The following is a 12658-nucleotide window of genomic DNA, read 5'->3' as shown; positions in this document are numbered from 1 at the left end:
TCAGTGACATAACTACACATCTACAGGATGTACAGAGGAGTGAAATCATGAAACCAAATGTGAATCAATAATTATGTAAGAAACAGACTTTGTTCAGGTTTGAAAGTCAGGAGTTAAGTTCACTGGCAGCATACATATGAGTGTTTCAGGCCTGGGCAGCCTAACAAGGCAACTGTCATCTCCTCGGATGTGCTTGAGAAAACTTTTATCAGCTGCTACCGTTAAGAGCAACAGTTGTATTGTTTTGATGCTGCTATTTTGTCTATACAAATGCTTGGGTAGACATCAGTAGTTCAAATCGTGTAAGGTAAGCTTAAAACTTTCTAAATTTCACCCTTGGATACCTAGGCAGAATTAGAAGTAAATGTTTGTGTGTGCTCATGGGTATATGTGTGTCAAGTGTATTAAAAAATGTATTAATGTGACATTTGATGTCTGTATATAGTTAGTTGAGCCTCTATATGCCAGACCCTATGAAAAGTTTTCATATTATTTACCCTAAAGAATATTTTAGGGGAAAATGACTCAGGCTGTTGAAAACTTTAGGTGTATAAAAGGTTAAGATAAGTCACTGACCCCAGGTACTGGGGCCTTGTGCACAGGTTTCCCACCTACCAGAAAACTCTGGTTGTGCCTTCATATGATGGGTCCTTTTCTTCCTTTTCTTCCTTTTTCTGCCTAAGAAACTCCCTGTTTAAGTGCAGTGACATGTGGGAGGACTAAAGAGAGCGTACAGTCTCGGGGTAGCAGCACCCTAGTCCTTCTTCCGCATGACTGTTCCCTTTAGTCCAGTTCTTTAGCATCTCTAAACCTGAAATCCTATAGGGTAGCATGAGTGTTTTTGTCACCTAAGTATCCCCACTGTGATAGTAACCAGCGTGCTTCATTTTCATCTTGCAGAGGTTTTATAAAGTTACCCCAAGGTTGAAATAAAGCAACATAAAATATGCCCTCCACTTGACAAAAGAGTTTCAATAAATATTATCCAGTGCACAGTCCGTCTGACTGTTCTGCTCCCTGCTCTCTCTGGTGAATTCTATCACCTTCCCGTGCCTCTGACCTGTATCCCAGTTCTTGTATAAATAAATCTTAAAAAAAAAAAAAAAGAACTTGCTTATTCTCATTTTTTTTTTTTACATCTTTATTGTTTGTGAATTTCACAGCCTTGCTCAGCGGTATGACCAATAACATGTGTGGATTGTAAATGATTAATACATCATTTCTCTCAGGTCAAAAAAATAAAATATTGGTGATCTCCCCACATTAGTCTGAAAGCTTAAGGAATCAAGTATATGAAAGTAATAAACCCCTTACTTCATCAATTATGTAAATGTATAATATTGTATTTTCCTTTCATCAGAAATTAGCTATGCAATACAATATATTAAGAAAGCATTTGAGAACAATAACAGGTATAAATTCCATGTGTCTGCCATTTCTTCCTCCATCCCTGCTCCCAACAGGTGCTGGTAAGACACAGTATCACACAGAGTTTGTATAGGATGGGTTTATTCAACAACAGTGTTATACGAACACAAATAATTTTACAAGGGAGGAGAACCAAAGGCATGCTATTCCTAAACTTGCATTTTCTCACTTGTACAGACAGTAGGAGTCCTTGCATGATGTCTACAGCTCTGTGATGCCCTAGCCTGGTGTCTGAGACTAGTACAGGGGCACCAGGCAATCTGCCTTTACTCTTGCACTTTCTCTCATATGCACCTTTCACTGTGGGGACTTCTTGAGCCTTTCTCCAGTTATCAAAGGATAAAATTTTCTATCTCAAATTTTTCATAGTTTTCTTCTCTCTTTGGGGAAATTTGAGAAAATGAGGATGTCCTGTTCTATAATTATTGTTTAATATTGTTTGTTTTCTAAAATTTTCTGGAAGAAATTTAGTATTTTGTTTTGGAAATAGGTACATACAATTGAATATGTAATATATCAGCCCATCATTGTTTTATTTTGTCATTTGGATTTTCTGTGAAGTAACAAAATTAATAATTTTATGAATTTCTATTCAAGATTTAATTTTTAAAGAAATGCATCTATTATATAGTCATTCATAAAAATTTGCCTGAATACCCTGAGTTTATAATGAACAGCTTTACATTATTGCAAAAGTGCTTTCATGAAAGGTGACTCTTTCATCCTCTTTTTTCATTCCCATGATAGCAGTTTTTGCATGATGTTTTTTCTAGGTCTTTTAGAAAAAGTAATTTTTTTAAGTCAGGATAATACAGCCATGTTCTCATAGATAGAATTGTGCTGTTTCACATTGTATCGCAAAAGTTGTCAGTTGTCATCCTTGAAGCTTTTCCTAAGGGAACCCTTTCCAAGTTTCACTTTACCCCATTTGAAAGAGTAGAACCAACATTTTTATTACTCCATTTATAAAGGAAACAGACTTTTCATTTACATTCATAACATTTCTCAAACACTGAAAATCATATGAATAGCTTTTAATTATACATTACCGAGATTTTTTTTCAAAGCAGACCATGAAATAAGGCTCTTAAATTACTCTCTGACAGTTTTACATTAATCTTTTTTTTTTTCTGGCCTAGCAATGTTAGGTAAACTGTTTATAATTAATTTCACTTGGATAAATTAAATAGTCCAAGAATGTAGAAGTCTACATCAATGACTGTTAGTTATCTTGCTTCTCCTAACATAAAATGTTCCCAAAATATATTAGTGAATATATATTTTTATTTTTATATATAAAGTAAATATATGTACTTAATTTTTTAATTAAACCTCTACATTGCAGAGCTGTGAAGGGGGTCCCCCCAGCTCACACCCAAAGAACAACTGGTTTAGTATGGTGCTTCCAAAGAGGTGCTTTATAAACTATCTTGGCTGTGTAGGCATCTCTCTGAGCTTTAAAGTTCTTCAGGGAATAAAGAAGCACTTGTAACCCTTCTTTAAAGCTTTTTTTCCTTTTTTTTTTGATAGTTACTATGTAAACGGTGCTATAGAATTGATAATCTTAAGCAAATGCATCTAAAAGTTATGCAGAAATCTAAAAAATCAAGATAGCAGTATACCTTTTTTAATTATGATTTAATTAAAATATGAAATAAAATTAAGTGAAACATGTTTTAAAAGTGATAGTATTTTGTATTTAAAATACATAATTTATGTGCCCAAGTCTCCACTTCTAATCAAGATATGTTTCCTCATGAAAGAAAAGTCTATAATTAGGATCCTAACATATGATATAAAGGATGTTTAGAGTTCCTTAAAAACTTATGTTCACACTAAAACCAAAGAAAAACAGCCAAGATCTCTCAAAATTGCTCTACTCAGTTCTACCCTTTTATTGCTAATATTATCAGTTGTTTTATAAAAATCTATATGGAACTCCAGACAGAGGGAAAGAGTCTATCTCTAAATCAGAGTCTGAGAAATTAGCCAAGAGATAACAGGCTCTGCCATGTGCCAAATTAGTTAACTCCATGATACTTTTGTCCTGTGTATGTCCACCTGGTCCCAATCCCCTCTATTATGCAGGGCTGCCATATTGGGGAGCACAGAGACTAGGACTAATACATTCTACTATGAATTAACAACCAGCAGGTCCTGAGGTTGCAAGGTCAGGAACATCTCTCTCCACTAGCAGTACAGTACATTAAATGTGTGGCTGACAAGGATGGAGAGAGAAGAAACCCTAAATGGTGAACTTTAATTAATTTTCTAAATAACAAAAACTTAGTTCATTTAAGTGTCAAGAATGTTAATCATTTGTGTGTAGAAACTCTCCCAAATAGTTTTTCTGTTGTCTTAGTTTAAAGGAAGCTACTTAAAGGATAAAACTGAGCCTCTTTTACCCTCTTATATTGATTAAAAGAGGATCTTCAAGATCAGCCTATGTAGTTGGCATTACTCAGGTTATGGGTCCCAGTAAAATCCCGATAAAAAGAAAAATGCCCTAAAGAGGATGACCAGGATGGTTAAAGGCTCTAAAAATAAAACCATGAGGGCCCTTTATAATCTACTCTTGTCCAGTTTCCTGTCCTCCTAGGTCAGGAGTTGACAAACCCCAGCCAACTGCCTGTTTTTGTAAATAAAGTGTTCATTCATTTGTATATTGACTTTTTTTTTTTTTTTAAGATTTATCTTTATTTATTTATTTATTTATTTTATTTATTTATACAAGCACTGGGTACAGTCAGAAGCGCGGGAGGGCGAGAGAATTCACCAGAGCCAGAGCGGGGAGCAGAGCAGGCAGAAGGACCGAAGCACACTGCTGAGGGGAGCAGCGGGCGGCAGGAGAGGTCTGCGCGCCATGCGGGACCCTCCTCCAGTGGCCGGGAAGCAGCCGGGTATCGAACCGGCGCTGCAGAGGCTGCAGGCAGCTTCGCAACCCAGCACTCAACCGCTGCGCCACCGGGGAGGCCCTGTATATTGACTTTGATGCTTTTTCTCTCAAGCTGCAGAATTGGGTAGTTCACCAGAGGCCACAAGGTCCACTAAGCCTAGAACATACCAGATTCTTGAATAATGTTGTTTCATTGTTTCATTATAGCCTTGATAACAAAAGCAAAATCCAGGGTCGATAGTGAACAAAATGTTGTTATTTAGAGGTCTGCTTTTGTTATCATCATTGCCCTTAAATCTATATTTCTAAGCACCTACTGACAGTGTTAAGTGAGAACTTAATGTATTTACATTTGGGCCCTTTACCTTAAAAGTATGCCTATGTTTACAACTGAAATGTCTGCACTGCTTTCATTTTTACCTACCTCCAGTATCTTCCCAGAGCCCTTACTCTGGGTCTGAGTGGTTTTATTTTTAGATCCCTTAACTTGACTTCTTGTTTCTCTGGGAAATAAAGATCTTCAGAAAAAAATTACCATGTGTTCTCACCATCAAATATTCCAACCTACCTGTTTAATTACCCCTGAACTTCACCATCCCTCCTGTTAGAGTGAGGGAAATACATACACTCATGTTTCTGTCTGAGAGTATGTCTTTAGGGTTTCTTTCCTGCTGAAGGATATCACTCCTAAAAATGCCTTCTTGCCCTCTATATTATATTGCCTTCTCTAGTGGTTAGTTTCTAATAACACAAATATGCTAGAATATCCCTCACTCTAAATAAGCAAATGAGCAAAACTCCCTTCCACATCACACTTTAGCTAATATGCCATTTATTGTAACATAACTCCTCAGAAGAATCATCTCTCATTTTCTGTTGAACCCAACCACTTTTTCCTCTCAACTTTTTTCCTCAACTTTTTTTCCTCAAAAAATAGTATATGAGAGCTGTGTGGAGATTTCTGGACCTACTAAACATAGAGCTTCCATATGATCCAGCAATTCCACTCCTAGGTATTTACCCAAAGGACACAGAAACATCAATTCCAAAGAGCACCTGCACCCCTATGTTTATAGCAGCACTGTTTACAATAGCTAAGCTTTGGAAACAACCCAAATGCCCAAAAGTAGATGACTGGATCAAGAAGATGTGGTACATATATACCATGGAATATTACTCAGCATTCAAAAAAGATAAACACATGCAATTTGCAGCAACATGGATGGCGCTGGAAGGGATCATGCTCAGCGAAATAAGCCAAAAAGAAAAAGAAAAATACCGGATGGTCTCACTCATAGCAGGAATCTAGAAAACTTAAATAAGGGACCAGGAAAATGAATATAAGAAAGTGAAAATCAAAATCAACAAAAAACTATGAACCAGAGACACTTTTTGGGGGGTGGGGGGCGGGAGGGGAAGGATTGGGGTCAGAATGGGGCGTTTGCAATTGTATGGGGGAATATAAAAATAAAATTTAAGATTAAAAAAAAAATAGTATATTAAAACTCATCGATGGGCCTCCCCTGGTGGCGCAGCGGTTGAGCGTTGGGCTGAGAAGCTGCCCGCAGCCTCTGCAGCGCTGGTTCAATCCCTGGCCAGGGTGAGGGTCCCACATGGTGCGACAGACCCCTCCTGCCATGCCCACTGCTCCCCTCAGCAGTGTATTTCATCAGTCTTTCTGTTCTGCTCCCTGCTCTGATGAATTCTCTCACCCTCCCGCGCTTCTGACTCTACCCAGTGCTTGTATAGATAAATAAATCTTTAAAAAAACAAAACTCACCAATTACTTTTGTCAAATTCAATACCAACTCTGTTGAAACCATCTCATTTGATATTTCAGCAGCATTTGATAGCATTTTGCTCTCTCTTCCTTGAAGCACTGTCTCCACTACTCACCGCTCTCTTCCTAAAGCCACTCCTTCTAAGGCTGTTTTGTGGTTGCTCCTCATCTTCCCAAAGTCTAAGCATTAGACCCAGTTCCTAAAGTTCTTCTCTCTGTTTATATCACGCCACTGGTGACGTCACCTATTTCTCCAGTTTTAAATACTAACTGTACTAGAATTACTTCAAATTCCTACCTTGAGCCTGAGGCTCTCCCATGAACCTCCAGATTACCAACCTAGCACCTCCACTTGGATAGCTAGTAGCCATTTTCCTTCCCAAACCTTTCCCCCTGTCTTTCCAATCTCATGAAATGACTGTCAACCCTTCCAGATGCTCGGGGCAAATATCGTATAGAAAACAAAATCTGCTAGACCTTATTTTTAAAATATATCCAGATTCTAACCATTTTTCACCATATCTACTGCTATCACAGTGTAAGCCATCTCTTGTCTGAAGACCAATCTCCTAATTGGTCTTCTAGCTGCAACTATTTCTCCCACCCCTTCTGGGTTTTTCTCAACCCGGAAGGCAGAATGATCCTGTTAAAATCTAAGTCACATTATACCTGTGCTATGTTCAGAACCTTCCAAAGGATTTTCATCTTGTCCAATAAAAAAAAAATCTAATTTTTGTACACAGTCTGTTAGGAAACCACATAATATAATATCACAAATCTCTGACCTACCCCTCCAGTCTCTTCCACACAACTGTTCTTCAACCATGCTGTACTTTTTTTTTCTTCCTTGAATATGCCAGACATATTCAGGCCTCAAGGCTCTTACACTCTTGTTCCTCTGCTTGAAGCACCTTTTCTTACTTCTTTTAGTTCTCCATTCAAATATCATTTTACTGAATAATTCTTCCCTGATATTCATCTTAACAAGACTGCTAATCATTTCTCTGCCTCTTTACCCTGCTTTCCTTTCCTTCCTACCATGTATTGCCCTGTGACATTTCAGTTGGTATGTTATGTAACCCACATCACATATTGAATGTAGCTCCATGGCATTTGGGACTTGGTTTTAATTTTAATCTTAATTTTGTTCATTGCTGTAGCTGCAGAGTATATGTTAGATTTGAGCACATGGTTGTTGCTCAAATAAAATCTCTTAAGTAAATGAATGAATGAAATAATGAACTGGGGGATGTACTTAGGAATTACTAAAAAGAAGATATTATAGGGCCTTCCTGGTGGCGCAAGGGGTTAAGCACCACACCATGAAGCAATCCGCAGGCCCTCTGCAGTACGAGTTCAAACCCTGGCCAGCCAGGGAGCAACCCACATGGCGAAGCACACCTCTCCTGTCTCATCTGCTGCTCCCCTCAGCAGTGTATTTCAGTCAGTCTGCCTGTTCTGTTCCCCACTCTGTCTCTGGTGAATCCTCTCACCTCCCCGCATCTCTGGCCTCTACCCCAGCTCTTGTATTCATAAATAAATAAATCTTAAAAAAAAAGAATATATTATTAGTGGTAATTAAACATTTAACAGATTGTCATATTGGAGAAGAAATAGTGACTGGTTTCAGTTTTTAAAAGACAAAACTAGTACTCATGGGTTGAAGTTCAGTGGTTTCAGAGTTTTGTCTAGCCTGTTTCAGAATTTTCCAATAATCCTGGCTCTCCAACAGCACACAGGCTGTTTTAAGATAAATTAAGATCCCTGTCTAAGGAAACTTTGGAAACAAGCTGGAAGTTCACTTGTGAGGGAAGTTGTAAAAATAAATCTGAGACTTTGATGGAAGAATTCCACTGGCTGTCCAATAGGAAATTGTGATTTGGGCCATTTCAGGTATTTTTGTTTTCCTTCCTAATTGTTAGAGCAACTGCTAGATAAGTAGTTGTCCTGCCTTGGCAATAAAGATTTAGTCATTGCTTTGCATAGATGGCTCCATTTCACTGATACCCACTCAACAAAATGGATATCTTTCTTTAGCACAAACTGTTAAGATCATGAAGCTGTGGATCACTTACTGACCACTTGTCCATATTTGGTCATGTTATGGAGTCCAAAGCTTATAGATTGCATTGGGTAAAGCAAAAATTCTATAGTTTGACTGCTTCTGCCAGGAGTGACTTCAGATTTCTTTTCTAGATTATGTCCTTATATGTCAGTATGAGCCATTTTTGAAAGAATTTAAACAGAAACTTCATAATTTGTGTGTTACAACAAACATTTTTATGTAATCAAAGTTGTAGATATTCCCCTTCTTGTAATATTCACTTAGGTACTTTGGCATTGTAAAAAGTATGATGCCTTTTGAATCATTTCCAAATCCTGATATATGAGGGTTAACATTCTTTTCCCAACTTATTTAATAAACTTTTCACTATGTTTTATAACTTACCAGGGGTTTTTCCTAATAATGCCACAAAGTAATTTTCCATTTGTGAAAAAGCAAATTATCTTGTGATCTTCTTGCTGTGTATTTGTGCATGGAATGATCTGGTAAAGCAAAAGAATTAGGAGGTTGTGTACTGTTATTTTTAGTACTCTGTATCACTTCTCCCTTATTGCCAGAGTGGTTCCTGGCTAACTTTCCCATGAGTTTTTAACCTCTTGCTAGGCTTATGTAACAGGAAACAGGCTGTCAGGAACAAATAGTAGCATATCAGGAACACTTTAGCAGCAAATGATTTAGTTCGCTCTATCTTCACTCTCGTAAAGTAGACTGGTGCATGATCTCAATTTTTAGTCTTTTGGCACGGTATTGCTAGACTAAAATAATATAATTTCAATTTGGAAAGGCAAAGTTGCTTTTTTTTTTTTTTTTTAAACCAACATCATGATTTAATCCAGGCGATGGAAAAGATGAGCTTATCATAAAGTGAACTTTGCAGTGGTGTCATGTCCTGGGACTGTGGATTTAAGTATATCTTCGCTTTTTCTCCAACTCTTAAGGCAGGGGTGATGTGCAAGCTTCAGGAAAGAGATGATATTGGACGAATTGAACTGGTCCAGAAGCTGGCAAGAGAAAACTGTCAGTTCTTGCAGACGGACAAAAAAGATCAGGAGAAATCTGAACACGTAAGCTGTTTTCTTTTTGGGGGTGTAGGTTTTAAGGGGAGAAAAATGTTTCTGCCTGGTTGTATGTTTGAAGGAAAGACTTTTAAATTCTTTACCTTTTGGTTTTTTCCCTTCCAAAAGCATCCTTCTTTGTAAAAATGATAGTTGCTCATAGGCTTAAGTCAGTAGTTATGCCACTGGATTTAAGAAGAGAACACTTCTGAAAAGTAAATCATGCAGAAATATAAGAACGCATGTAAGCAAATATGAACGCATGTCTACTTATGATCCTGACTTGATGGATTTCAGGTTTTACTTTGGGAGTTTATCCATTAGATCGTTTGTTGAAGACAAATTTTGAAAGAAAATTCCCATATCCTTTTTAAAAAAATATTTATTTATTTATGCATACAAGAGCTGGGGTACAGGCCAGAGATGCAGGGGGTAAGAGGACTCACCAGAACAGAGTGGGGAACAGAACAGGCAGACTGACCGAAAAACACTGCTGAGGGACGCAGCGGGCGAGATAGGAGAGGTCTGCTTTGCCATGTGGGTTGCTCCCTGGCCAGCCAGGGACTGAACTCGTGCTGTAGAGCCTGTGATTGCTTCACAGTTCGGTGCTTAACCCCTTGTGCCTCCAGGGAGGGTCCCCATATCCTTTTTATGTTTAACACAAGGGTATATGTTGTTACCAAATGAAATCACTAAAAGTGATAAGAACAGAAGAATGGATAGACAATGCTCTCATCAAGTGAGAGAGCCAAAGGGAGTTCTCCCAGTGTCTTATGAATGTTTGTTTTCCAACAAGAGTTATATTGTGTGTCGTTAAACTGGAGGAAAAGGACGCTCTGCTTGGTCCTCCTGAAAGTAGTTATTCAGATTGAGCCTCAGAACTGAGAACACTGCCGTCATGCCGGGTGACAATGGGACCACTTTCTTCTGCCATACATTGTTGTCTGTTGACTTTGTTGTTGTTTTGAAGACTTCACTTTTTGGTGCTGAACTATCAGTATTGCTCATGAAAGGGAAAATTCCTCAGTGCTTATAAGCATGTTTTTCTCTGACTTTAATTTTTCTTTGGAATTTTATTTTCAACCCTTTCCAAGAGGGAAAAATTGCTTCATGCTCTTTCTTCTCTAAGGTCATCAGTACAAATACCAGCCTTTAGCCAAGCAGGAGAGGATGTGAGATGTTCAGAGATGGCAGGCCGTGTAGTTTATAACATATCACATCTAGACATTGCAATTGGTCTCAAAGGGGAGAATAATTAAGCATTTCAGATCCTTCTAATTGAACTATCTTGGGGTGGTTGTTGACTTTAAGTTTGGGTAGAGATTTCAGGCTCCTTCTCTTTACTAGGCACTACTGTAAAGTTTGGCACTTGTTCAAGTTATAAAAAGCTCCCTGAATGTTACTTGGTTCACAGACTGACTTCTAACCTCTGTATGTTCTTATAATATTTAAATATTCTTGTGTGTGCATGAAATTTCATAAAACAATACTCCTTTTGTTGTATTTTATTTAGAAGAGTAGTTTTTGTGTTTCATATTATTAATTTCAAAGTGCATGTTTATCCCACATTTTTCCATCTGAAACTAGCATGAATTTTAAAAATTGAGGGTATGAAAGCAAATCATGGTTTGTGAGCATTTTTTCTTGTTAGTCCTTAAAACGAATGACATATTTTACAGTGGATTGCACACTGATCCATTGGACCAGGGATAACCTTAGGGTAGGTCATGATCTTTCAAAATCACACGAGTACCATTTTACCAAGGCTGGAAATCAGCCTTATGCCACAAACAGCTTCCCAGTTATTACAGAGGTATCTGCCTCGTCTTTGTCTTATATTTAATTGTATCTAGAATATTATAGTCACAACTAAGAAAAATATAATTACCCTCCAAATATGTAATAATACAAACCTGAACTCGATGCTGATGATTGTAAAGACAACATAAGACGGAAATTTAGTGCCAGATGATTTGTAGTTTTGATTACGATTATTTACTCTGTTACCAGTAAACCTTTAGGATTGTAAATTAGAACACTAATGTTTCTTACTACTTGCATGAATGTCATAATATGGATGCATTAACATCCATAGCTCTGAAGAGCTTGTACTTCTGAGAGGAAAGATATAAATAAGTAAGCAGAAAGATGGCCTTTCCTATCTAGACTTTTCCTATTGAAATTTAAAGTAAGAAAGGGTGAATGTTAAGAGTCATTCATCCTTATGATAAATAAAAACTTTGTCACTCTGTGATCTCATTCCTGCAGGATGACTAAAAGCTGATATTTATATAGTACTCCACTAAATAAATAGGTTTTTTGAAACTACGCATTTATACTTTTTACAATAATTTATTAGGAATAGAAACCATTCAGTAGATTATTTTACTCTCTTATATTTTAAGTGTTTGAATCATCTCTACCTTTGCTTGTACATTAAGCTCACTGTGTTCATGAACTGGATGTATGTAGCCTTTTTGTGTTTTCTGCTCTGCTTTCTTTTCAAGATCAGTCATCTGCTTTTGCTCTTGAAAACTCACTTTAATAACAGCATGTACAGAGGAAACTGCAGTTTACTTAATGTAAACCTAAGTCTGCAGTTTCCTCTTCTTGTTAAAACAATAACAATAATGACTAAACCCTGGGGTTACATACAGATTTCCTTTCTTTTATGATTTTTAAATACTTCATCTACCTCATCTATCATTGCTGGACCCAAGATAGCTAAGTAGAGAATGATAAGATTTCACGTAGAATCCAAGTTGCCTATTGAGTCATTCTTTTATACCAAACTACATTGCTCCTCCAGTTCTAGGATGCCTCATCCCTTTTTATAAATATGTGCCAAGATGAGAAAGCTACTTTGAAGTACTACTGCATAGGAAAGATATGAATTTGATAGAATAAAGCTGGTATATCTTGTTACAAATTGAAGGGCCTTAGAGCTTTCTGAGTAGGCATTTTTAATATTTCCTTAAACTAGTAAATGCCATGATTATAAATGTGTGCAATTACAGAAACACTTCACTGTGCTTTTGCCAAGGTGTTTCTGAGAAAAAAAAGTTAAATGTATAATTATCACAGATTTCTCAGGAAGCATTTGGTTTTCCTATTTTTACTACCTAGGTGTAGGTAAAATTAGCCAGTATGAGAACTTCAAGAGAGGGACAGAATTGGCTTTCTTCTAAGTATTATGGTAGTGGGATTAACATTTGGTCACCGAATCTTTAAAGAAATGATCTCTTACGTGGGCATCATATTGCATAGACTTCATTTTGTGATGATAACAATAGAAGAATTGTGTGTCTGTTACTAAATGGGAATTTTTGTGCTTGACCTTGAAGCATGACTTTTGTCATATAAGGTCATGGCAGGGAAGAGTGTTTAAGGCACAGGACCAGCAGGAAGATGCATGACTTGAACACCTGGTGACT

General features: G+C 37.2%; 1 protein-coding gene across 3 annotated transcripts in view; it reads left to right on the top strand.

The window, feature by feature from the left end:
* RAPGEF5 (Rap guanine nucleotide exchange factor 5) overlaps positions 1–12658 on the top strand; it is a 238926-nt gene that overhangs the window by 126630 nt on the left and 99638 nt on the right. For all 3 annotated transcript variants that reach the window (XM_037508969.2, XM_054692418.1, XM_037508977.2), the window contains one exon: positions 9108–9233. In XM_037508969.2, coding sequence (XP_037364866.1) covers positions 9108–9233 — 126 coding nt within the window. The remainder of the gene's footprint in view (positions 1–9107; positions 9234–12658) is intronic.

Source organism: Talpa occidentalis, unplaced genomic scaffold (genome assembly GCF_014898055.3).
Source record: "Talpa occidentalis isolate TD23 unplaced genomic scaffold, MPIMG_talOcc4v2.1, whole genome shotgun sequence".
In the NCBI taxonomy this organism is placed as follows: domain Eukaryota; kingdom Metazoa; phylum Chordata; class Mammalia; order Eulipotyphla; family Talpidae; genus Talpa; species Talpa occidentalis.
This window is presented reverse-complemented; position numbering and strand designations above follow the sequence as displayed.